This window comes from Neltuma alba, unplaced genomic scaffold (genome assembly GCF_004799145.2).
Source record: "Neltuma alba isolate B1F8T4 unplaced genomic scaffold, ASM479914v2 tig00005777_pilon, whole genome shotgun sequence".
Taxonomy (NCBI): domain Eukaryota; kingdom Viridiplantae; phylum Streptophyta; class Magnoliopsida; order Fabales; family Fabaceae; genus Neltuma; species Neltuma alba.
In genome coordinates this window covers 255,353-281,631 of record NW_021634229.1, presented here as the reverse complement: position 1 = coordinate 281,631, position 26,279 = coordinate 255,353, and the positions used below count along the sequence as shown (strand labels likewise).

Here is a 26,279-nt window from a genome sequence, read left to right as displayed (position 1 = left end):
CACTCTGAGTTAATGGAATTCAGATTACTTTTGAAAAAAGGAAATTATAAGAGCAGAAGGGAAGAACCATAGCAGATGAGCTTTTGCTCTGCACATGAACACAGACGAAGTATTTTCTGAAGTCAAATCCAGAATCACATTTTTCACGCAGAGTATTTTTTTAATTAAAATTTAACTCAATCTATGATTTTTTTTAATATTAAATAAATCAGGAGAGGTACAAATTTTGATTTGCAGGAATCATTTTATTATTTGGAAGCAAGTGGATACCCCAGAGACAGAAAGGAGGGCAACGGGAGAGAGTTTTTCCCATTCGGTGCCAATCTCTCGGCAGAAATTAAGGAGCGTGGGGTGGGAATTAAGGGAAAGGACAAAAGTTTTTGGGTTTCATGTGAAGCACTGAGAATTTTTATCAACATGCTTAATACTTACTACTTTGATCTTATTTATTAGGTATTTTTAACATATTTTACATAGACAAAAAAAAATCTTAAAATGTATTAACTCTTCATTAAAATATAACAGCTTTTCAACTTTATTTATATTTAATATATATATTTCAAAAAAAAATGTCTATATTATAATAAATAAAAAAATGAAATAGTACATTGACATTAAAAATTTAATGAAATAACTTATAAATAAAATTAAAAAAAAAACCCTCCCTCTGTCTGTCTGATAAATAGAACCAGAGGAGGAGTATTGTTTAATGTCAACGTCTATAGGGCTTAGGTGAAGAACATAAGGGAAGCCCACTGATCAAAAACCAAAATTTTGACGGTGGGTACCCCAAAAGATGGCAAGATTTTGAATTTATGCCCCATTTGAGAAGTATTTTCGAAGAAACTGAAAATAGAAAGTGGGGTAGAATTAAAAGTGGAAATGGAATTAGAGGTTATCACTTTATCAAAATATTACTGTCAAAAATTGAAAAAAAAAAGAAAATACTTCTAAGGCTCCGCCACCGACAACCTTTGCTATTTTTTTATTATGTCTATGTGTGTATATAATTTTTATTTTGTATAACATTCTTTAAGACCAAAATAAAAATTCTTAAATATGTATTTAAAAAAATATTCTTTAAAAAAAATTAAAAGGTTACTTCCTAATTGCCCAGGATTACAAAATGAAATCGAACATACAATCTCCTAAGCGGCCTGTATGACACCATATGATATTTAGAATACAAGCCATGGGCTAAAAATTCTCCAAATCCATTTTGAACAGTAAAGTTTAGTAGTGTACTGTTTTGCAATTTAAAAATATTTTTATATAAATTAAGACAAAACCCTTCTCATAGATTTAACGTAAAATCACTTTTAAAATTATAAAAACATTCCCTAATTTCAAATTTTCAACGCGTGAACTTTCCCCTTCACTGCACAACAGAGCTCGATTCATACAAATTTATAAACTGATTTAATCATTTAATTCTTTTATGGCAAAAGCTTTTTTTTCTTTTCTTTTTTTTTTATAGTAAAATTCTGTTGCGCTTCTCCTTCCCCCCCGGGTTAATCACGATAATGTTACAGAACCCAAAAAAACAAAGTATGAATATGTATGAATAATGATGTGTGATTTTTTTTATTTCGAATTATAAGAATTATTTTTAATTTAAAAACTAATAATAAATGTTTTAAATTTTTTCATCCGTAAAACTTATTTTTTAATAATTAATCCTTTATCTCATTCAGAAAGTCTAAAATGACAGAATTATGTATGACTTAAAATTCCCTTGGAAGTTTTCCTTTTTTTGTAGAAATAATTCCCTTGTGAGTTATTGACCTTGTTCTTGTGCTTGATGCATTCTTCTTCCCATGATGTGAACGGTGTGTATTGAATATTGATCAGGCTGGGCAAAAATGGCAAGTATTGATTGTATTTAGGGATGGGCGTGACATAAGCAGGGTGCGATGTGATAATAGAACAAGGGACAGATTTATTTCCAATGGGCATTCAAGATATCTCTATTCACAATACCAGCCTTAACAGGTAGCAACAAGCAAATCGATATTACTTATTAGCTGAGATTTGACATCGCAGGTTCCCTAACAACGAACTGGCGTTCCGGGTCTGCCAGGCCATTCCTCATTCTTGGGGGATTTGGTCTTACAGGCTTCCCGCAATAATATTTCAAAGGGCTAGCTGCTCTTCTTAAGGTAGCTTTTCTCATATAGAATCGGGAAAACAAGCTCCGAACTTCATCATGAATCTGCAGCAGAGCTCAAGGTTCAGGAAGAAGGCAACCTAACTGCATGTCCAGTTCACCTAAGAAGGGAAAATCGTAGGTTCGATCATAGATAACCCACCATTAGTTGACAAAGCTGGCTTCCTTATCAAAATCCAGTCCCACTGTTGACGTGGAGCATGTCATTGATTGCTCTTTGGGACTTGCTCCAATAGTTCGATATAGAATTTGAGACCAGAAGATAATCAAGTTTGATCTTCCCAAGTTGACAAACAGAATCCCAGGTTCCATTATCACACATCATACAAGTCAGGTCCCATATGACCATCCTAGCTCTGACAACCACCACCATGCATAAGCCTACATCATCACCTCAGTTTACATGGTCAGATCCCAAACTAAGCTAGTCGCTGTGCATTCTTCAAACTCACATTGCTCCTAGTTGAATCGAGGCACCTACTCTGTTGAAAGAAGACATCGGAGTGGTTTACATTCAGTAGCCACCTTCGTAAAGGACGAATGGCACCAGTTTCAAGAATATCATTTGTCCACAACAACTGAAAACAAACATGTTTCCACATCATAGTAAACAGCCTCTCCTTTCAGCAGCCAGAATACCCAAATCTTAGTAGACAGAATATCCTCAATCAAGTTTTGCTGATCAATGAGACGACCTATCAAGGAGTGATCAATGGCAACTCTATTCTGCTCTACTTTCATATCAGACGCTACATTGTAAGTTGATGTTTCACTCGGTAACTTAATCAAAAGAATTCAATGTTCCCAAAAACACAAGAATAAAAAACATTTAATTACCCAATAAGGATTAATCTAGTCAATAAGGATACAGCTCATCCCTACAAAAACATAGGTCCAAATCCCGTTTCCAATGGGAGGATGGAGGAAGTTGTTGGCGAGTAATTATTGATGCGTCTATAAGCACTAAGAGTCGTGAGACCTTCTTTGACCTTGATAAGACCTAGAACTCAATCCACCAAAACTTCTTCTTTCTCCCCTTCTACCCAAAGAGAACATTTAAATTGGTAAATTGAACCCCTACTTTTCTGTTATGTAACAAAACCACCTACAGCACCGCTACTTGAACTCAATTCTTTTCAACATTTTGGAAAAGAAACAACTAAACAATCACATGATAGTTTTCACGTCCTGACTTTACAACTAATTTCCTTCTATCCTGCCCAGACCCAGGCACTTGAAGTTTAGAATAAGAGAAAGAATCAAGGACAAAATTCAAAAATTCCAGAAGGAATCCACACTATAAGCTCTTACATCCAGGAGAGCAGGAGCAAATCTTAAGATGATCAACAATCACAGCTTCTAAATGTGGTCTAACAAGGAAATAAAACCACAATTCTCCAAAATCTTCCAGAACAACGCAAACTCTTAAGCTGATTTTTCTTCAGGAGATATCACAATGATCTAACCTGAATGAGAGAACAAATATTTTCATGTCTACTTAAGCTGATGCAATGTTCTGTGTAGCAAATAACCTTGTCAGAAAAATTCCCATCTTCATATGGCAAGAATCAAAACATTGCCCAGCTACGGTTTACATATAGTGGCATCATAGAGGTAGATTATACTGAAATCCTCCCAAGAGTCATCTGATTCTCTTTTATTTTTTGCCTCTTTCTATGTAAGTGAGAGCTATACGAACGTCAATGCAATGAACAGAATTGAAAAATTCAATTATAAGTTTATAGAAGTTGAATTTAGAAATAAAATAGATCAACAGCGCCTTGTAATTGGAAGAAGTTGATGTTTAAGGGAAAACAAAACTCACTGAACTTTTATTGAGTCATAAGATCTTGTTGCACTGGGCTCTAAAAACGAGAAGACTAGGCACTCACTCACTATAAGGGAACTGAACAATCAGCCAGAGCAGACATTCTACAAATAGAGTCGAAATGGCCACAAGGTCCCTAAATTTTAAGTAAGGTAGTAAATGACCAACGCAAAGTATAAAGTAAACCACAACAGTATATATCAATTAATTACACAAGAAAATGGAATGAACATGAAAATTACACCATAAAACCGCACTGCTCAGAGCTAGAAAAAAGAAACTTGTCAACATGGTTTATCTCCCTATTCTGAATGAATAAAGCATCCACTACAAGGAGGCAAGTGGCAAAATATTCTTCTCGGTGTTTAGGATCTTGATACAGTTCTAATTCTAATGTTTAAGTAAAGGGAGAAGCTAAAAATTACCAATCAAAAACTGATGCCGCTCTAATTCCATGGACACACGGCAATCTACTTTTGAATGTTAAGCATGGACTTCACCTCATTCTGCTCCTCTATGAGACCTTCGCTAACATACTTATTCAAGAGCTCCATCTTTTTCTTCTCCAGTACCATCCTCTCAATCTCCTTTTCATCGGGCAAAGGCACATGCACCACAAACTGCCTCTCGTTTTCCTCCAATTTCTCCCTCATCTCCCTTTCCTTCTTTCTCTCTTCCTCCACCACATCTTCTTCCTCTTCATGCAAGAGCTCCCTAGCAGCTGCAGTAGCACTCAAAGTTACCACCTCCCCGCTCTTCACACTCTTCCTAGCCTCCCTTCTAATTTCTTCCAATCTATTCCATTCCTCCACCGCTTCCCTCCTCATCTTCTCCTCTGCTGGGCCCTCAAGCCTCTCCAAAATTCCATCTTCATCGTCCCTATACCCATAATAGCTCGCGTCAATCCTCTTGTAAATATCATACCGAGTTCGCCTCTTCCTGAGCTCAGGCGGCTTCTCGAACAACTCCCTGACCCCAGGCAATTTCTTTGCAGCACCAAAATACCTATACCCAGGGCCACGCCCACCAGGATTAGGAACATCTACGATATTGCCCTCCAAATCCGTCATCTTCGCAGAGTGTTTGGCATAATTAGGGCCACCAAGCTCGACGATTCGCCGTTCCCAGTGACCCTTTTCTCGGATGAGCTTGTTGATCTCATCGTTGAGGTCGCGGAGCCGGTGCTCGCCGAGACCCTCGTTCTGAATCTCAGCGACCTTGCGTCCAATCTCTCGCATGATCTGCTGGCGCCATTTGTCGGCCTCAGCGAGGTCGCGGCACTCGGAGGCGAGGTAAGGACGGCGCTCCTTCGGCTTCTTCTTCTCCTCAGCTTTGAGGGTAATGTAGCGATTGAGCATGGATTGAGCCTTCTCTTCATTACGAGCCATCTTCCTGAACCAATAATCTGATTCAGAATTCTACTTCCTTCGTTCTACTCTTATCAGTTTGCAGCTGTGCAGGGCTCTCCTCTCCTACTGTACCTTCTTCGAGTATTCCAATTCCCAAATCAATCTCCAAAATCCCAACCCTATACCGGGCAACACGAGCCTTTATATGTGTTTCTATTAATTTATTTCCATAGGTCTCCTTTCCCTGATGAGTCGGGAATATCCATACGTTTTTTAAAGAATTATAATGAGGTCCCAAATAAAAAAAACAACTGAAAAATAAGTTTCAGAAGTTGTCATTCTCATTAAAAGACTTGTCATTATATGCTGTTGAGTTTGTTATTAGAAATTTTTGGTAATTATTTTTTTTATGTGGGATTTGATTGTAATTCTTTCTCTTTTTTTTTTGCCAAAGATTATTTCATTAATTCATTTTAATTGGATCCTCAATGTTTTTTTGGTGAAATTGGATCCTGCAATTCAATAATTAAAAAAAGTGGGTTAGAACTAGAAGTTATATTCTGTTATTAAATTTTTTAATTAAGATATGGTATATTTTATCTTGAAAAATACACGCTTATCTTATTATTATATGTTATAGTAATTTTTAAAAGACGCAAAACTATCTACTTATTGCTTGGATCTCTTATATTCAAAATAAATAAATAAATAGAGTACATTCAATTTTTTTTTTTCCAAACACACGATGATAGATTGTAATCGCTATAATTATATTCTTTACATATACAAATATACATTAAGAAAAGGGAAAATCCCAAAAAAAGGTCATTGAAATATGGAAAACGCCAGATTGGGTCCTTAAATTTCGAAAATGACAGAATGGGTCATTGACCCAATTTGTCATTTGTGAAATTCAGGCGAATTGATAATTTTGTCCTCATTTATTCATTCACTACAATGATTCAAGAAATCACTATAAGAGTTTAGGTGTTACCTAAATTCGTGTAGCGAATAACTACTCACTTTTTCATAGTCAGGTGTCTTATTATTAACTACAACTAATTCTGTAATCACTAGAACAATATAAGCATTATCCAGATTTGTGTAGAGAATAACTACTCATTTTTTCATAGTCAGGTATCTTATTATTGTCAGGTATCTTATTATTAACTACAACGAATCTTGTAATCACTAGAACATTGTAAGCGTTACCTAGATTTGTTTAGAGAATAACTACTCACTTTTGCTCATGGGCAAAAATGTCAATTCGCCTGAATTTCACAAATGACAATTGGGTCAATGACCCATTCTGTCATTTTCGAAATTTAAGGACCCAATCTGGGATTTAGTATATTCCAGGGGCTTTTTCTGGGATTTTACCTTAAGAAAATATATTATTTATTTATTTATATTCTACACAGACAAAGCCACACATATTCTTTATGTCACCGGTAAAGATTACGATAGACGGATATTGGGCATCCTGTACATTAAAATATGTACACAACGAAGGCAAATACTGAATCTGCCTCCTCTTTATTCTTCTCTATTTTAGATCACAATCACCTGCAAGCATTTTTCTTACTTCTCATCATGTCCATTCTGCAAGGAGGTTGCTTCACGATCTGTTGCGCGATGAAGTGTGAAATGAGATTTCAGGCCAATCCAACACTGGTAGTAATCATGATCTATGAATGGAGATTCCAGAGCCCATCTACATATACGAGGTATTAAACTCGATTCAAACATAAAAGCCATTGTGTTCGTGATTTTCTGAGGTCCTACATCCTTCCCACGATCGATGGTAGCCTGTGAACCAATCCATTTTGTTATTGCAAGCTATAATCCTATATAGTAAGTAAGAAATGCTTCTTAATTCTGCCCCCGAATGACGAAAAACTTTTGGCAGCAATTTCCTCAATAAGAAAGCCTTTTCAAGTCAGTGACATGGTGCCGAGTTAGAAAGTATATTCACGCATTGTTACCGAATTTGATAGAAATGTCAGATTTTTTCCCCTTTTCTCTAGAACACAGAGAGAAGAAGCAAGGATGACCTTCTTTTTTTTTTCCCCCCCTTGCACAAGACCTACGTACCTCGTATGACTTAGTATCAGGACCATGAGGAGTCATGCAGCTGTGGAGACTTGCACCACCAGGGAGAAAGCCATCAACCTTTGCCTGAAAGGATACGCGATGTTTTAGGCACTGTCATTAAAAGAAAAGAATTGCCTACAATTGACTCGTTGAGAAACAATCTATAAACAGGAACACTATAGTCATCTCCATGTCTAAAGTTAGATTACAACTATCCATAATCCTTCACATCAAAAAATTTAGAGCAACCCAGTCAAACAGTTGTATAAGACACAAAGTATCATTCAGAATAAAACAGGTGCTTCGGATTTTGTGTTGCAGTGTTTCTTTCTGGTGTATGTAACAATGTCTGTGTTCCTTGAGTTACAAGACAAACAATGGTTTGTTGAAACTTGAAACATCAATCCATTGTTAAAAAAAAAAAAAAAATTAAATATTGCACCTCATAACCACCATAAATAAGGCCCATAAATTCACTCATGCAATTGCGATGATAATATGGAGGCCGGAATGTGTGCTCAGCAACCAGCCACCTAGGTGGGAAGATGACAAAATCAAGCAGTGCCACTCCGGGCTTATCAGTTGGTGCAGTCAAAACTGTGCATATAAGACTTAGAGATGTTAAAAAAAGTCGTTCCGCTGCATTAAGGAACTAAGGAAAGAATGCAAAGAAAAGAGAAAAAGCAAGCAAGGAATCGAACAATGCATACCAGTAAATATTGAAGGGTCACTATGATCGAACAGAACAGTGTTGTATGGGCAAAATTTGCTTAGATCATACTGCAAATGACATGCAACCAAATCAGGATACACCCAACAAATCAGCAAGAAAATGATGGCTTTAATATAGAGATACTTGATGTGACACAGGCTGTCTAACCAACACGAGAAGAGAAGCACACCTTATATGGAACATAGTTACCATGCCAAGCAACAACATTGAATGGAGAGAAATCTTGTACTGCAACAAATAGTTCACCACCAAACTTTTGTATGATAGCGTAGCCAGGATAGGAATTGTCTTCAAACCATGCTGTAGGAACGAGGAAATCCCTTGGAGCAGCGAGGCCGTTAGCACCTAAAATGCAATGAACCTCAATTCTTTACTCATAGAGGCGCTATAGAAGATATTCAATAAAGTATAAATTATCATGTGTAATGCAAATTTAAAAGCAAATGCCACGGAGAATTTGTCAGCTCAAAGTCCACAACTACAAAAGAGATAAGATACCTATGGGTCCAAGCTCAGGAAGCTGAAAATGAGCACCAAAAATCTCAGCAACATATCCACGGGATGGACCATCAGGCAGAGAAACAGCAAAACGAAACCCTTGAGGTAATACAGCTAGTTCACCAGGGGAAACCTCTAATCTTCCACATTCAGTCATGATTAAGAGCCCTATAGAAACATTAGAACGTGTTGAGCAGGGAAAAAGGAAAAACGAATACTTTACCATAGCAATGACCCAGGAAGGGTTAGGATCATATGGTTATCCTATCTATCTAGAAACATAATACGTTATGACCTAGGAAGCACAAACAAGTGAACAACCATGTTCAGAGTCCATGACTGCATGCCAATGTCTATACTATTTCATGCGAGAACAACTATCTCATGTCAGATATGTGGTGACTACCTTTTGTCAAACAGAGGAAGATCCAATGGGCAGAAAGCATGAAAAAAATATGAACTTCCAATTGAAAAATAATTATACCAAGTCTAAAAAAAATCAGTAGTCACTAAAGTTTGTTGTTCAATTTGATGCTTTCTGTTTCATAATTTCATTCAGGGAAAAAATTAATAGGCATTTTCTTTTTTGGCTAATAGAAGATAAGATCTGGAGTTCATTAGGCATAGATTAGCAACGCAATCACATAATGCCAATTCAGAACAAATTATAACTTCAGTGAGCGAATAGGATTCAATTTTTCAGCCATGGTGAACAACAAGCTAACGATGATCACTTACTTCCTTTTTGAGGAACTACAAGGAAGTCGCCATCAGCGTTGCAAAAAGCACAATTGTCCATGGACTTGTTGGCAGTGTACCTATGAGTGATATAACAGTTACCCACATGATCAAAGGACAAATTTTACCATCAGAATATCAACTAGTCAAAGTGTCATACCAACGACATTCTTAGGAAGACAGAACCTACAAAATATAAATAGTCCAAGCCAATCACAAAAAGATGTTTATCCAAACAGCTACCATCTCTAATAGAAAGCAATCATTTTATGCAACTGAATTGTGCAAATCGCAAGCTGAGCAACCAATATTATGTTACATGAAACATTACTTGGGAAATAGAATTTCAACAACATCCCGACAACAATCACAAAAAGTTTCTATCTAAGAAGAAGAAGAAGAAGAATTGGCTCCAAAAGATGTTGTCAATTAGAGCAGAAAATCAGAGTAAACCAGAAACAAAATTAATCATCATATAAATGTAAGATGTGAATAAATTACATGTGTATAGCATATCCATGACGTAGGAATGAGCTGCCAGCACCACAAATCGTGAACAGCCCATCCACAAAATCCTTGGGTGAATCGGGTATATCCACGGGTTTCCACCGGAGCTGAGTCGGGTTTGCAGAACTGTTCGACTGATTGAACTCACTCAAGAGTCTCCCATTCGATGGGACCCGAGGCTTAAACGGTTCGTGGGTCACCGAAGGCTTGACCCGATAAAGCCAACTGCCCAAACCAGAATACAGAGAAGTCAACAGATCACAGAAGCAGAACACACCCAAGGTTCATAACATTTTTAAATAAAGTAAAACTGACCTGCGGAGATTGAGGTTGCGAGGGGAGGTGAAAGAGGTACCAGAGATTTGCTCGGCGTAGAGGCCATAGGGGCAAATGAGAGGACTGTTCTGGTCAGGAGGAAGAGCTCCGGCGAGTGCCTCGGAGGAAAAGTGATTGCCGAAGCCGGAGAGGTAGTCAAAGCGGAAGTCATCGCCAGCGAGGGAGGCATCAGGATCACTACTCTGGTGCCCCATGTGATTCCGATACGACCCAATCGTACGTGCTTCGATGTTGGATTAATAGGAAGATGCCATTTGTGCAGTGCAAAAGAGGATGGACGCGGTGGTGACGACGACACAACGGGGGGTGACGGAGGATGAGAGTCGTAAAATGGCCAACAAGGTAATTTCGAAATGCGTGAACTTCTTGGATATTGATGCATTTGTCGATTGTCATCGATGGATTATCGAAAGATTTCATTTAAAAATAAATAAATAAAAGATCATCAATAGGTTACGTAACTGACAAGCAGATTTATCCAGTAACAGACAATTTTTATGCAGAAAGTGCTCTCTAAAAATTCTGGTAACAAGTTGACTGCAAGTTTCAGTGAATAATAGTAAAATTTATGTTGTTTACTTACCGGTAAAATTTTTTAATAATTATATTTTATAATGATTTTCTCAAAATGATAAAACATAAATATGTACTATAAAAAAGTGGGACCAATTGACAGATACTCCACCAATCATGTTTATAAGATATTCCCACCATATTTCATGGAAATAAAACAAACTTTAAAGGAAAGATGGTTATAAAAAACCACCGAAATGAAAAAAATTATAAATAAGGATCCATAATAATATTAGTATGTGTTTTGACAATAATAGTATATATTTTGACAATAATTTTTATAAATCAGTCCCTGCATATAATTTTTTTTTTTCAGTGATCCTTTTTTTGGCATTTTCCCAACCTTAAATCATTAAGTTTATTTTAAAATTAATTTTCTCCCCGTTGAATATGGGTGTGTTCTTTCAAGAAAATAATAGTCTATAAAAAATAAATTAAAACTTAAATTAAAATTATTTATATAGTAAACATAATGAGGTGATTTACATTGAGGGACAAAAATCTCCACCGAATCTGTCAGTAGGAGTTGGAGCAGTTAAAAAGATGAGGGTAGGGACAAAATTAAGTGAAAAAGCGTATGATGGGGCGAAAGGGCTCCAATCTACGGTCGCAGCAAGATATGGCTGCCATGTGGAGAAAAAGCTCTAATCATTGCCATCTGCCCGTAGGTGCCATTCTGGCACACTTCTAGAGGATCACCATACCTACGCATTACACGTGTTTGGAAGCCAGCGTGGAAGCGACAAGCGAAAACGCAGCTTCCTTTGTCCACGCTGCTAATAATTACAGTATAATTTTTTTTTTAATGAAAACTGGATACCATTAGAAAGACAAAAGAACAATAGAATAAAACAGAAGGGCCTACTGCCCTTCTACAGCCTCCGCCCCTTGGGTAAAAGGTACAATTACAGTATAATTAAAAATCTCTCCGTGACTTTCGTTTCCCCTGTCGGTAGGGGTGGGAATAGGCCAGGCGGCCTATCAGGGGCCTATAGCCTGGCTTGTTTTGGGCCTGATCAGGCCAGGCCTGTTTTAAAAAAAACACAGGCTCAGGCTTTTTTAGAAGCCTATTTCATTTAACAGGCCAGGCTCAGGCTCCATGAGAAGCCTGTAAAGCCTGTCAGGCAGCCTGGGCCTGTTATGTTTTTTCAGATATTATTTGGGTTATGGAAAATGTAAGTCTCGAACCCAGGACTTGTGAGTGAGTAAGAAGTTACTTCACCACTGTACCATTACGTTTTGTTGATACTTCATTTACATGATATATAATTTTAAACCCTGTTAAGTAAATTGGCAAAAAAAAAATTATTTACTCCGTAATTCCCTTAGGTTTTTGTTTTCCCCTCAATCTTCATTTCAATTTTGGACTGCCGCTCTCACTCTCACCCTCACAGTCCCAGAGTCATGGTCTCACCTTTCAGATCGACTCTCCATCTCTGGTCTCCTTCTCCTACCTCAGTCTCAGAGTCAAACAGACAGGCGCTCGACTCCACGGTTTGTGCTCGTGCTCACCGGCGTCGCTCAGTTGCTTAGCATCGGCGTGAAGGACGCTCAGTCACGTAGTCGCCTACCTCTCTTCAATCTTCATGGCTTCTGCTTTCCGATCTCCATATCCTCGGCCGCGTCGACTCCCAAGCCCAAGCCACAACATCGAAGGTGTCTAGTCATCCTCCTCCTCAATCCTCACAGTCACAAGCCACAACTCGGAGGTCGGAGCTTGAACCATCACTGACGTCAACAACTCTTCCTCGTCAATCCTCATGACTCATCTAGCCAGGTAAGCCAAGCTATTCGAAGAACCCTAGTTTGAATCTAACAACCTTCGACCTCTGTTCATTGTTCGCTATTCGACTTCCAATCTGCTGGTGCTAGTGCTGGTACTCAATGCTCGGTGCTTTGCTGGTTTTTTAGTTATCCACTACTGTGTTTCTTTTAGGGATATTTTAATTGAAATATTCTCTGCTCTGTCATTCTATGTTTGCCTGGAAGGATGGTTCTTGTTCTGATAGTAGATGTTACTATTTGAAACATAAATTGCTTTTTGATGATCAAAACTTAAATTGCTTTAGTTCTTCAAGTGTTGAAACTTAAATTGCTATGGTTCTTCAAGAGTTCAAGTGCTGACGGATGTAATTTATCTATTCGAGGATGCCATTTATTATTTTGGTTTGAACTAGATAGGTTGTCTAGGAGTGTTATTGAAGTGCAATCTGTTGAATGATGCCCATATATGATGATTTGCATATCTTTTAGTCTCAGGTCTATGAATGACGTTGTTAAGTCTAAGATGATTTGCCTTAATTCATTTGCTAGTTTCGAAATTTTTTTTCAAAAAGTGATTAGAACGCATCAATGGATTATGTTATTATTGATTGATTTTTTTAGCTGACCATTATAGGTTGTTTCGTCTAGAATCTATGGCTTATTTGACTGCATCTTCTCCTCAAAAACCTAGTTTTAAAGTCAGCCTATTATTATAATTTGAATATTAGATATTTAGATTGAGTTATTATAATTTTGAATTAATTTATGTATGTTTGAAATTTTCAAAACTTTCAGGCTTTTTAACAGGCTCCAGGCCAGGCCAGGCCAGGCTTAGGCTAAACACAAGGCCTATCACAGGCCACAGGCCAGGCTCAGGCCGGTAGGCTTCAACACAGGCCTAGCCTGTTAAGGGTGAAGCTTGGCCTGGCCTGGCCTGTTTCCACCCCTACCTGTCGGTCCTCGCCAGCCCTTTAATTTTTTTTTGTTTAAATTTTATTTAAAAAAAATACCCAACTGGAGCGGAGTTGGAAGAAAATGTTGTCACGTAGAACTGAGATATGGAGGAAAGGGACGGTAATATAAAAATTGAAAATATAAATGACTAAGAGAGTATTTAGTAACACCAACAAAGGCTTTTAAAAAGCATTTTTTCCAAAACGAAACAATCTCTTTTACATATTTACCTCATATACTCCTCCGGTTCTTAATATAAGACCCATTTAACTAATTTGATTAGATTAAGGAAGTTAGGTAAGTTAGTTAATTATAATAAATGTGATACGTTTTTCCTAAAATACCATAATCATCTTTCTTAATACCCCCTCTCTCTTCTACTTGATTATGGTTGAGAGAGTATCCATAGGGGTAATTTAGAGAAAATTGATAAATATGATAAATAGGTCATATATTTAGGACCAAAACCAATTCAACAATTGGGTCCTATATTAAGGACCGGAGGAGTACTATAAAAGCACTTTTAAAAAAATTTTAGTCCTATAAATTTATATAATATGTTAATTTGATCTCTTATATATTTTCAGTTTTTTAATTTTAAAACAGTTAAAAAAATAATGATGTTGAAAAATAATAATATTAAAATCTTAAATGTTGATGAAACATTCTAAACTGCTAACATGTTAAATATAATTTTCAAAATAAACATGATTGTTATAAAAATTTATCAAGATTAACAATTTTAGGATTAGAGACTTCAAATGTACTACATCCAATCCTTAACATAAAAGCTAGTTAACTAATTTGAGTAGATTAAAAAATTGATTAATTTGGTTATTTGTAATAAATAAGTGTTATATCTTTTAAAATACTCTTACTAATCATGTGTATTAACTAAAATTATCATTTGGTGAAACATTTAACATGTGCAACTACTATAAAGATTACCTTAAAAATAGATAAATATAAGAGATAACATTGTTATCAAAAGTACTTTTTATATATACAAATTACTAAAAAAACATAAGTTAATATGATAATTACATAAAAAATAGATTTTATGATATATTTTAATTTGAAGGAATAAAATTGTTAATAATATATTTTTTATCAACATAATTAATAATACATAAGATAATATAATTAATAAATAATTAATATGTGTATATATATTTATAAGATATAGAATTAAATATGTTTATAAAAAAAATAATTGGGGGGTGTTAAAGTCATATTATTATTGAGATCTACTCTCAGGCTCTCCCTCGTACTGTGTTTGAAACAATGAGAAAGAGATGAATAATTGGGAAGGGATATCCGCCTGGGCAAAAAAAAAAACAACAAGACACATATCTCATAAGCTCTCACACTCTCCTTTTTTCTCCCAAAGGCAGAAAATTTTTGCTTCTGCCAAAACCATGGTTTTGGTTTTTGGTTTTTTTTTGTTTATGGTGTTTGGGTGATTTTTCCCCAAACCATGATTTGGGTCATCACCCAAACACCCTCTAAATTAGATATTAAATTAATTCTTATATTAAGAATAAAAGTATCACATCATTCATTGTCATGCTGGGCCATTAATTTTCACATGGAAAGCAAAACTGAATAACTAAAACCCTCAAAATATCTCAACCCCACGTTCTCACAGACCCACAAAAATCAACCATGTTTAACTGAAAAGTGAGAAGCATTGAAATCGTGAGAGAATCTAATACGTTTGAATTTTAAAATTTTCACATCAATATTACTTACCATATTTTAATAACAATTGACAGTATTTAAAAAAAATGACAATAAATTATTTTAGTAATTCGTTATTTGATATTTTAAAATTTTAAAAGTATTTTTTGGATTTTTTTTAAAAATTATTGTCACAAGTGATGAATCTGGTGACGCAGACATGATTTTGCATGAGATTTTGGTTGCTGACGTGATCTTGTCAAAAGACATTGCCTATATTATTAGAATCAATGAAATTAACTTGAAAATGATAAATGCTATAGACATTATCTCCGAATTGTTCTGCTGGTGTTTGAATGGGAATGATAATTTGATTATGAACACCAAAATAATTGTTAGTAAGGTAAAAGATGATAAGAGATAGATGCCACCAGAACTTATGTTTGTTTTAGTATTGCAAGATTTATAACTAAGGAGTTTATGCTGAAACAGGAGGGTAAAAGATGGATTGTGCTGTGGCTAAACATTGTTTGGCTTAGTTCTAGATGGTTATGTGATCTCATGGAAGTTTATATAGTCTTTCAGAGATTTTTCCTCTTCTCTTGCTTTAGAGGAGGGTTTGAAAGCTGCAATTGTTGAAGCATCTCTGGCAATAAAGGGGTTGGGCTCTTTTGTAGAGCAAATCTTAAGATCACCACCCCCTCTGGTCTTTTTCTTGGTTCGTGAAGCGTCAGGATTTAGCCATTATAATATTAAGCTGCAAAACTGTCCTCATGAGCTTTTTTGTTATTTTGATGTCTGCTTATTTCTTTGGCATTATTGCTCCTTTTTGTTATGTTGTTTCTGTCTTAGTTGAGCTGAGGAGTTTTGAGGCTACTAGTTCATTTGTTGTGAAGTATGACAGAGATGTATTTTGTAAGGTGGGCAAAACCGTTGGCACACACTCTGGCTTGGCTTTTGGAGAACGATCCTAAGGCAGGAAGAAACTTTGCAATGACTGCTGTTGTTTCTTTGTTGTGTAATACTGATAGGTGTGGGGTTGGCTAGTATTGTGTTAACTCCCCCCCCCTCTATTAGTTGGCTTTTTACGTTGAAGCAGGTTTTCTTTGTTGTTTTTAACTCAGTTTTTGTGTTTAATAATGTTAACTTCTTAACCCCGCGGGGTTAGGTCGACTGGCTGGGGTCGTCCTAGCTTAACCACGGATCTCGGGTTCGAGATGTGGGAAGCAGCACTCTAAGGGGTCAGGGGGCGCCGTCCGTATGGATCCTTGCATGCCCCCGAATCCGGATTAGTTTGGGGACGTTGTCACGGCTGAAAGACGCTTATTTTCCTGGAATACCGGATGGAGTAATCCAAAAAAAAATAATGTTAACTTCTTGTTGGCACAGAAAATAAGGTCAACGAACTTATGAACCTTCAGTACACATGCCTAGATCCACGGAACGAGCTTTTTTTGCGCCAGAGGTTAATCAAGTTATTCACAACTATGCTTTTTCCCCTAGCCATTTTATCCGTTTGATTTTACTACAAATAGTAATTTTTTTAAATAATTTACAAGGTAAAAACATTTTTATATATTTATTTTGTATATAACGTAAAATTGTTTGAAATAAACGGATCCAAATTGAATGAATCAGCTATAAGAATGATTGCAAACTTCATTTCTATTTCGTTAGAACAAAAAACTTGCTCGAGACAATAAACAACACAACAAAACTTCAATCACTTTATGACTCGTGTTAGTATATAACAAATTCTAGTGCACATTTCTAATTTCAGCTTTCTTTTGTAGTGAATATGAAAATATGGTTGAAAAGATTGACCATGCAATTGTGATGACTTATAACGAAAAATTCTATCCAGCTTACCAACTCAAGGCAAATTGTTGTAAACAGTAAATATTCTTACAGTTTAAGTAAGTAGTTAGGATTTTCTTCTATCCAACTTATTATGTGTTTGGATTGAAACCAAACCATAGTTTCAGAAGTGCTTTTACGGTTTACAAAGTAAATATGTGAAGGAATTTGCCTTGTTTTGGGGAAAAGTGTTTCTGAAACCATGGTTTGGAGGTTGCCAAACACCCCCTTAAGGAACATATTTCCTAACCCTAAAAAAGCAGCAGCTAAGTTATACAACTAACTAAAACATGCATTGCATGTATTTATAATCATTTTACATTCAAAATATTTTTATTATATTTTTAATTCAAAAAATTTAAACTACTCTCTTAAATCCTATTTATAAATTTCAAATTTGGGAAGGGATGTATTAGATTTGTTTTAATATTTAATGTACTTTTTTAATATTGCATTTAATTATTTATCTATTATCACGTTTCTCTACCCATTCTCTTTCTTCCTTTTCTCATTTATTATAAAGACATATTTAAAAATAAAAATGTATTTCTAATCTATTTACTATTTTTAATTAATTTTAACTAATTATTTGTTATTTGTAAATTAGTTATTTAAAATTTATAATAAAAACCAAATGGAGTATTACATTGAGATCCTTATTTTGTTGGCATAATCTTTAAATATAAAATAAGGATGTGAAAATTTTTTTGTATCAGCTTCCAAGCACCCCTTACTACGAGAGGAATGAAAATCTTTTGGGAAAAAAATAGAGAGAAAGAGAGAGAGTATAAAATTTCAATTGAGGAGAGAAGATCTTTCGGAACAAGTCCAATCAAAGTCTAAAATTCAAAAACACTCGCATTTTGAAAAGAGAAGGAAAGACATCGTCGATCCTCCTCCTCCTCCTCCTTCCCTATCTCTTTCAATTTCACCTCCGTTTCCTTCTCCCTCTCGGAAGCGTCGCTTGTTGTATATGTTCTTTTCCGACGCATTCACACCTCGCAATCTTGATCCGACCCGATCCAGCTTCAAACAATGGGCGCCTACAGAACCGAAGATGACTACGACTACCTCTTCAAAGTGGTTCTGATCGGAGACTCTGGCGTTGGCAAATCCAACCTCCTCTCTCGATTCACTCGAAATGAGTTCAGCCTCGAGTCTAAATCCACGATTGGGGTTGAATTCGCCACGCGCAGCATTAGTGTCGACGACAAGATGGTCAAGGCCCAGATTTGGGACACTGCTGGCCAAGAAAGGTTAGTAGTTTTCGCTTTTCTTCTTTTTTAGCGGAATGTATGAATCTGAAATGAATTTCAGGCCATGGATCTCTTTGTTTTAGTTACCATGATAAGGTAGCCAATTGGATTGCTTTACTCTAGATATTGGTAATTTGATTAGTCTTTGCTTCTCAATTATTCTCGCCTCGGTTACTGATTATCCAAATTATTCTCAATTATGATTGGAAGTGAAATGGAAGCTTATAGATTTGCTTCTAAATGTAGAGTTAAAAGTTGGAACTGGTGATAAGACAGTTGTTTGTAGATCTATTTTAAAGTTAGGCAAGTATGAGTTATTTTTCTTTTTGATCTTTTTCATCCGCAAATGAAAGGATTACAAAACAAAGTGGCAGTATATCCAATGTTTCTGCTCTACGCTGTGAATTTATATGCAAAAAATAAAATAAAAGCAGAAAACAAAAATAAATATAAAAAGAAGCTGGAAGTATCATTTGATTTGCAAGAGAAGGTAAAGAGCAGGTTTATAGATGTCGCTGTGGCTTGACTATCCATCTATCTTACGATATTGATCTGTTGAGATAAATATGGTTGTGCGCTAGAAGGTTGGAGAGTTATTTTTTGGATAGTATAAGAAAATTAATCATGAGCCCTCACTTTCTGGCTCAAGACTTTGGAATAAAATAGTTCTTTCTGGGTGAAATGGTTCTTGATATGATGTAAGCGAGAGTGATATGTATGCATAATCTTCTAGTCATGATTATTTAGTCGATCATAACTGTATCCGGACATTGTTGACAGTTATTTATTCATTAATCTACATGTTATAATCATTATGAATTTTTTACCGATTCCTTCCCTGCAATCTGAAATCTGAATGATAAAAATGTCTGAGCTTCGTCTAAATTTGAGAGCCCCCCAGCTGAACTAAACCGTGATTCTTTTTTTTCGCCACAGATATCGGGCAATCACGAGTGCATACTATAGAGGAGCTGTTGGTGCTTTACTTGTTTACGATATCACTCGGAACAGTACATTCGAAAATGTCGAGAGATGGTTGAAGGAGTTGAGAGATCACACAGATTCTAATGTTGTCGTCATGCTTGTTGGTAACAAAGCAGACCTACGGCACTTACGAGCGGTGTCCACTGAAGATGCAAAATCCTTTGCGGAAAAGGAAAATACTTTCTTTATGGAGACATCTGCCCTCGAGTCTATGAATGTTGAGAATGCATTCACCGAAGTGCTAACCCAAATATATGGCGTGGTTTGTCGAAAAGCACTTGAAGCAGCAGGGAATGGTTCTGCAGATTTGCCCAAGGGACAAAGCATAAATGTTGGGGGTAAGGACGATGTTTCAGATGTTAAGAAAGCTGGCTGCTGCTCGTCTTAAAATAAGTGACTATAATCAATGAAGTCTTGCTGATTGTATTGCCATTATTTTCCACCCAAAAAAAATATATTATAGCTGAATTTGATGCATACTGATCGTGTTTTTTACCAGACCTTGGACATGTCGGAAGATGATTAGAGGTTTGAGTGGTAGAAATATGACATTTATGTGGGGCTTTGATTGGTCAATATTTCGGTCTCATGTTCGTTCACTTTTTTTTTTTTTTTTCACTTCAGATCTTCGGCTTTATTGCTGTACTTTGTTGCCCTAGTTTAGGAACAGTCTATTATATATGAACTATTTTTAAATTTCTAGTTGACCAACGTTCCTGTTTAATTGGTTGATGACGAAGACTAACTAGTTTCAAGGTGATACATAACGACACTCCTCTTAATGGAAAATTTCTTAGACACCCTACTTCAACACGAACACAAATCTAGCCTTGCATGACAAGGCTACGTCCCTCCCTCCACTGAAACGCTAACTAGAGTAAGGCAATTACCAAGAGTCTAATGGGCACACATATATTTGTATAGGATATAAAAACTACACTTATCATACACGAATTATGAATGATATCTCCCTCATTCAAGCCTTCGTGACACAATACTACTTGATAAAGCATTAGAAATAACAGGCCCTTAGAATTCCTAGGTCGTTTGTATTCAGGAGAGAAAAACAATCCTCCGGTCCTTATTATAAGGCCCCATTTGACTTTTTATTTGGTCCTAATTATAAGACCCTAATCCATTTTGTCTCTTATATTTATGCATTTTTTCCAAGATAATCCTTCTAATAATATAGTTTTAGCCAATATACTTAATTAGCAAGGATATTTTAGGAATGACAACACTTATTTATTATAAATAACCAACTTAACTTACTTCCTTAATCTCCTCAAATAAGTCAATTGGGTCTTATAATTAGGACCGGAGGAGTATCACTTTTGACCTTTTAATACTGCCTCTGGTTTTTAATATAATTTTTAATATAAGAGATTTTTAATATAAGATCTTGTTTGATTTTTATTTTGGTCTTAAATGTAAAAATTCAATTTGTCTCTTATATTATTCATTTTTTTCCAAGATAATACTTATAATAATGATAGTTCTAATCAATACATTTGATTAGTAAGAATACCTTAAAAAAATAACATATATTTATTACAAACAATCAACTTAATTAATATCCTTAATCTACTTAAATTAGTCAACTAATTCTTATATTAAGAACCGAAAACAGTAAAGATATAATTGGTATTTCCAGAGGTAGTAATTAGCTGCTATATACAGTGAGAGGTGATTCAAATCAAACGCTTAACTAAGCAACCAACAGTGTGCATGCAACACAAGGACTCCTAATTATGAACTTTGCGATTTCCATGTACCATCCACATGAGAAAATCGAGAATTATATAATTACTCGATGTCAAATATTGTTAATTCGCCACGCTGAACAAAGTCTGTACAACTTGATAGATACAATGTTCTGGTGCCGATAAATAAATGAGTTTGGGAGGTGTAAACGTCTATAGTGTATATATGTGCATGTAAATATACAAATATGCATTTTGTTCAAAAATAATGTATCATCCAAAAGGATTGGAGGGAAGAGGGAGAGAAATTTTTGACGTTGAATTTTATACGTCCTTCCTTTTAGGAGTCAATGCCTCTGATTTGCATATGGGGCAGACATTCTTCAGCAGCAACCATTTCTTCAAGCAAACGGCATGATACTCGTGCCCACAGTCGAGAATTCCCACTGTCTCTTGGTTCTTATATTCGTCCTGAAATTAAACGCAAATATTCCAGGGATTAACTTAGTGCATTGTGAACACAATTATTCCATAAAGTTTGGATTTTTGGTTACAAAATTGCTCAATACCAGGCATATGATGCAAGAATCGGTTTCTTCATCCTCAGAAGCTGCTTCCTCCGGATTAGCGGCAGAGGACTCGAAAGTTTTTGTTTTCAATTGAGTGGTAATGGTTTCCTCTGATAAACCCGTGCTCACATTGCCAATCCGCTCGCCCAAAGCAAGAAGCTCCTATGGTCCGGTTCCAAGTGCAATCAGTACAGAAGAAATTTCCACAAATTCAAATTTCAGCACTACGATAATAAAGCATGATCAGGATTTAGTCCACTTGCCTCATAAGACATATCCTCTATGTCCAAACGCATATCACCATGATGATGGTCAACTAAATTTTCCACGCCATCAAGCAAAGCAACATCCTATATGCGTTAACATTCATTTTATGATGAAACCAACGTCTCAAGTAATGTGAAGACACCAAGTCGAGTCTTCATAAAGACAACAAATTACAGAATAAAAATAATATAAGAGTTAGAGTACTCACATCAACATGGAGAAAACTCACTGGACGGGAATTGTGATGTCTAAGAGATGTATCCTGCACGACTCCTCTATGAGAACGATGTGCCCGTTGGCTTGCTGATGTTGCAGGGCCAACGTGCCTAGCACCCAACCCAAAACCATTCTGCATTGGGATAATGGTACTGTGCGGAGAATTTGACGGAACCCCTCTGTAAGCAGTTGCAGTAACTGGAGGGTGAAAGTTGATATTGTGGCCCCTTACTCCTTGCATAGGCAGAGTTGGAAGTTGATAATTATGGTGCTGGTGGTTAACAGGAGGAGGATGAGCAAACCTGAGGCTGCTTCTGTTGCTAGCTGCATCATGATATCTCTGCATACCTGTATTTGCATTTTCTAATGAACTTCCATTAACAGCTGCTGGCCAGTAACAGAACAAGAGGAAGCGTCAGCAAGTCCAAATCCAGACATGGCATCACGTTCATTCTTTTAAATGATGGGAATCAATGAAAAGGGAAGGGAAAACTTATACCCCAGCTTTCAAGTTTAAAATATAAAGCAGGAAGCAGGGTATGGAATAGGAACGCAACTCTCCCTTTTATCTTCAGCTAATATCTTCTGACGTATACCTATGCCTCAAAATTAAGACTGAACAAAATCTGTCCGCTGTCCAGAGAGCCAGAAAAGAAAAACTTTTGGAAATTTTATTCATATAATTTATAACACTGTAACTTGATGTTAGAAATTTCCTTCTGTTTTTCAAGCTAAAGAGGGGAGAGGGTAAGGTTTGAATTTTATGCCAGTCAGTCCAAAGATACATGAAGGTTGTCTTCTGCTCTGGCATAGTTTGGTAGCTTTATAACACTTACCATTCCATGAATTCTGTTTAAGCTCCCAAACAAGGGAAGGAATTTCTTCCATTTTATAATACAAATTCAAGACATGGGGAAGGAAAGTTTATTCTATCCCCCCTCTCCATTCAATTACTTTCAACAATGGCCTTACAGGAACAAACTAACAGTTTATGTTTTGCAATAGACATTGATCTTCATATTTGTAACGTGGTTGATATTTTAAAAAATAAAAAAACTATAGTTTTCACTTTTCATCAGAAAACCTAGAAAAGGCCTCTTGCTTGTCATGAGTTATTCACTAACAGAACATCAAGTGACAAAGAGAAGTAGGGAAAGAGGGAAAAATATCATCTTCACCTTGCATATGAGGTATTGAATGGGACTGATTCCAGGCCATATTATGTCCTTCACTGTTAGTACCGTTCAACTGCTGGTCCAACCAGGGAGGTGGAGCTGGTTGAAAATGCTGGCCCAAGTAGTTTCCTTGAATTAAATGGTTGTGTTCATGCACCATAACTGAGTCACCAGATCTACTCCACACACTACCATGAGGTCCAATTTCTACAAGTGATGGAACGTGATTTCCTCTAAATTGAGGTAAAGAAAATGATACAGGAACCCCATCAGAGTGCCTTGCATTTGGAGGAGCTACTGAAGAACTAGCTGCAGCATTAAAATGTTGGTAGTTTCCTCTGATGCCCTCAATAACTTTTAGTTTGTATGGGCATCTTGCATCATCCATAAAAATTCCAGAGACAGCATATGTGCCTGGAGCTGGCAATTGATCAGTTGCTCGGTAATTAATGGGCTGAGGTACTACACCAGCACCAGAGGCGGGATTAATTGCAGAATAAAACAAGCTAGAACATGCAGCGGCACCAACATCAGGATTGGGTAGATGATGAACCCCATTAAACTGTGTCATCCCATACAGCAAACCGTTGTCATAAGCATCTGACGAATAGTGGGAATCAATATTACTAGTGCTTCCTGAAGCTGCCACCATTGAGCGGATATTTGGCTGTGAGATGTTGGGCCCCCTCAGAATAATACAGGGTTCAGAATGATAATAGTCTTGCCTTCGTCGATCCATTTCCAAATCAGTCATCTGACACTGAAATTTCATCATATTAGGTGAATAAATCAATCTGAACCATATGAATGACTAATAAAAGAGCTCTCAGCATTTTTCCACTTTCACTTGTTCCGAGATTGCAACAATATGTTCATCTAGTAAAGGGTCTGTTAAATACATAGATAAAATAATGAATTAATCTTACCTTTTGTTTTCACTTTCTCTTTCAATTATCCACGATTCACAATTATTTTTATGTAAAATATTTAATTTTGAATTTGCATAATTGACAAGATTGTGCCCCATTTATCAACCCGATGATATAACAACAAAAGAAAAACGCTGATTAAAAAACGGAAAAAAAAAAAAAAAAGCGCATGCCACCAATGTCTCAAACTCAGGTTAACCTCAGAGCCATATTGAGCTAAGCCTCAAAGACATTCGGTCAGACTAAAATTATTATAAAACAGAAACAAAGTAAAGGGAAGCTGAGAACACCAACACATATGATAATGACATTTTGTTGCAAGCTAGGAACTTCTTGACATACTCTCATCAAACAAAACGACAGATCACAATTAAGAACAAGTCAAACGAGAATGGTAAGTCCCATTTCATTAGAAACCATTCAGCCTAAAACGACAAAGGAATTCTTAAATTGTCTTCGTATATTTCCAGCATACTCCAAGGGTAACTTACTTTGAGAACAGATTTCCTTAAGACCAAATGAAAGGTGAATACCGAAAAATCATTCAACAGTGCCCCCCAAAAAAATCCTATATTCGGACTACAAGGAAAATATTACATCATTCTGTGAAGGAAAAAAATCTCCTGAAAAGCATATGGCTTCATCGAAAAATTTAAAGCTCTGCACCAAAAAAAAAGTACCCAACAAGAAATAACCAGACCTTAAGAAGAAAGTATCCAACTATATCATCCATTCATCCCCAATTGATCACCCACCACATACTAAAACAAAGTTCAATAACCACACGTTCTAAACATGCAAAGCTTGCAACTTCCGAGTTTCAAAGGTCAATATAATTCACAACGTCCAGGAAACCGATTCTGGCGAACAGTAAACGAAAATATTATCACTGGGTCCGAAGAGAAATATCAAAAATTAAAATCGGCTACAGTGAATGCCTTCATAAACCAGGAATGCAAGTTCCTTGCTTTCACCCGATGATCAAGACATCAAATTTATAGCCCTAAATAACCATAAAACACAAAAATTTACAGGCAAAGAAACGAAACTTGAAGGAAAAAACGAATGGGGATAAACCCAATTACCGTAGAAAGAAACCAAAAGCTAGAGATGATCACAATCTGTGATCGAAGAAGCCAAGGAAACAAATTTACCAGAGAGAGAAAGCAGGAGAAAGAGCGCGGGTAAGAGAGAGGATCGTGCTTTCGTGAGCAATTCTGGTCTGTTAAATATCTAAAATATATCTCGTGGTTTCCTTTTTCCTTCTCTTAAGTTAGGATCGGGATTTTCTTTTTAAATCTTAGGATCAGGATTTTCTTTTTATTCCTTCTTAAATTTTTCACCAATCCACCATCCGTGGAAGCCAAGTTAAAAAAAAAACATAATTAAGAAATAAATTATGATAATTATGATCATTTCAAAAATCATCAATTCAAAATCTCTAATTTGCAGCTAAAACCAAAATAATTCAAAATATTGGGTGAGAAATTTATTCCATGTCTATAATTTAGGGAGGGAAAAAGGAGATTCCCGGCAAATAGAAATTACTTGTCATAGAAGGCAAGTGATGGTCTTTCCGCCAGTAATTAGGAATGAGCATTTTTCATGGAAATTATTTTTTCCCTTTTTTTTTCATTTTTCCTTATTCTTTAGTACTTTACTTGCATCTTTTTCTTTTTATTTTCTAACAGTAAAGTTAATCCAACCAGTTAATAAGATAGAAGTAAACTTATAAATTTATCTTAAATAAGAAAATTGAGTAAGGCATAACATAAAAACCACAAATTAATTTCAACGGGTTACTTTATAGCATAATAGAACTAGATTTGTGCTTTGTATAAAATTTCAGGTAAATTTTATTATTCATAACTTATGAATAATAATAATTTACGTGAATTGAATACCCATTAAAACATACGTATGAGTTGAATTTGATTTTAAATATAATATCTGAATTCTTTTTGTTTCACTTTCACATATTTATCCTCTTTTTTCTTAACTATTTTATGAAACTTATAAACTAATTACTTTTCCCGTCCTAAATATAGGACCGGATGAGTATATCACATCTACTGTGATTAATTAATTGATTAGATTTTATT

At 35.9% G+C, this 26,279-nt stretch overlaps 4 protein-coding genes across 4 annotated transcripts; 1 reads left to right on the top strand and 3 right to left on the bottom strand.

The window, feature by feature from the left end:
* Positions 1-4,132: 4,132 nt before the first annotated feature.
* On the bottom strand, positions 4,133-5,536 carry LOC114748685 (pre-mRNA-splicing factor ISY1 homolog). Its single transcript, XM_028937134.1, has one exon. It carries the CDS (start codon positions 5,381-5,383, stop codon positions 4,466-4,468), a length of 918 nt encoding a protein of 305 aa, XP_028792967.1. The 5' UTR covers positions 5,384-5,536; the 3' UTR covers positions 4,133-4,465.
* A 1,182-nt stretch (positions 5,537-6,718) lies between these two features.
* Positions 6,719-10,592, bottom strand: LOC114748682 (homogentisate 1,2-dioxygenase). The gene is made up of 9 exons (XM_028937131.1): positions 10,230-10,592; positions 9,909-10,139; positions 9,408-9,487; positions 8,670-8,837; positions 8,341-8,516; positions 8,149-8,218; positions 7,881-8,035; positions 7,439-7,522; positions 6,719-7,153 (listed from the first exon to the last, which is right to left on the bottom strand). The coding sequence occupies exons 1-9, from the start codon at positions 10,442-10,444 to the stop codon at positions 6,926-6,928; spliced, it is 1,407 nt and encodes a 468-aa protein (XP_028792964.1). The 5' UTR covers positions 10,445-10,592; the 3' UTR covers positions 6,719-6,925.
* Positions 10,593-17,896: 7,304 nt separating this feature from the next.
* LOC114748688 (ras-related protein RABA1f) lies at positions 17,897-19,816 on the top strand. Its single transcript, XM_028937137.1, has 2 exons — positions 17,897-18,334; positions 19,271-19,816. The coding sequence occupies exons 1-2, from the start codon at positions 18,114-18,116 to the stop codon at positions 19,704-19,706; spliced, it is 657 nt and encodes a 218-aa protein (XP_028792970.1). The 5' UTR covers positions 17,897-18,113; the 3' UTR covers positions 19,707-19,816.
* A 1,285-nt stretch (positions 19,817-21,101) lies between these two features.
* On the bottom strand, positions 21,102-24,711 carry LOC114748681 (probable E3 ubiquitin-protein ligase ZFP1). Its single transcript, XM_028937130.1, has 6 exons — positions 24,669-24,711; positions 23,252-24,008; positions 22,066-22,460; positions 21,854-21,940; positions 21,591-21,752; positions 21,102-21,492 (listed from the first exon to the last, which is right to left on the bottom strand). The coding sequence occupies exons 2-6, from the start codon at positions 24,000-24,002 to the stop codon at positions 21,346-21,348; spliced, it is 1,542 nt and encodes a 513-aa protein (XP_028792963.1). The 5' UTR covers positions 24,003-24,008; positions 24,669-24,711; the 3' UTR covers positions 21,102-21,345.
* Positions 24,712-26,279: the final 1,568 nt, after the last annotated feature.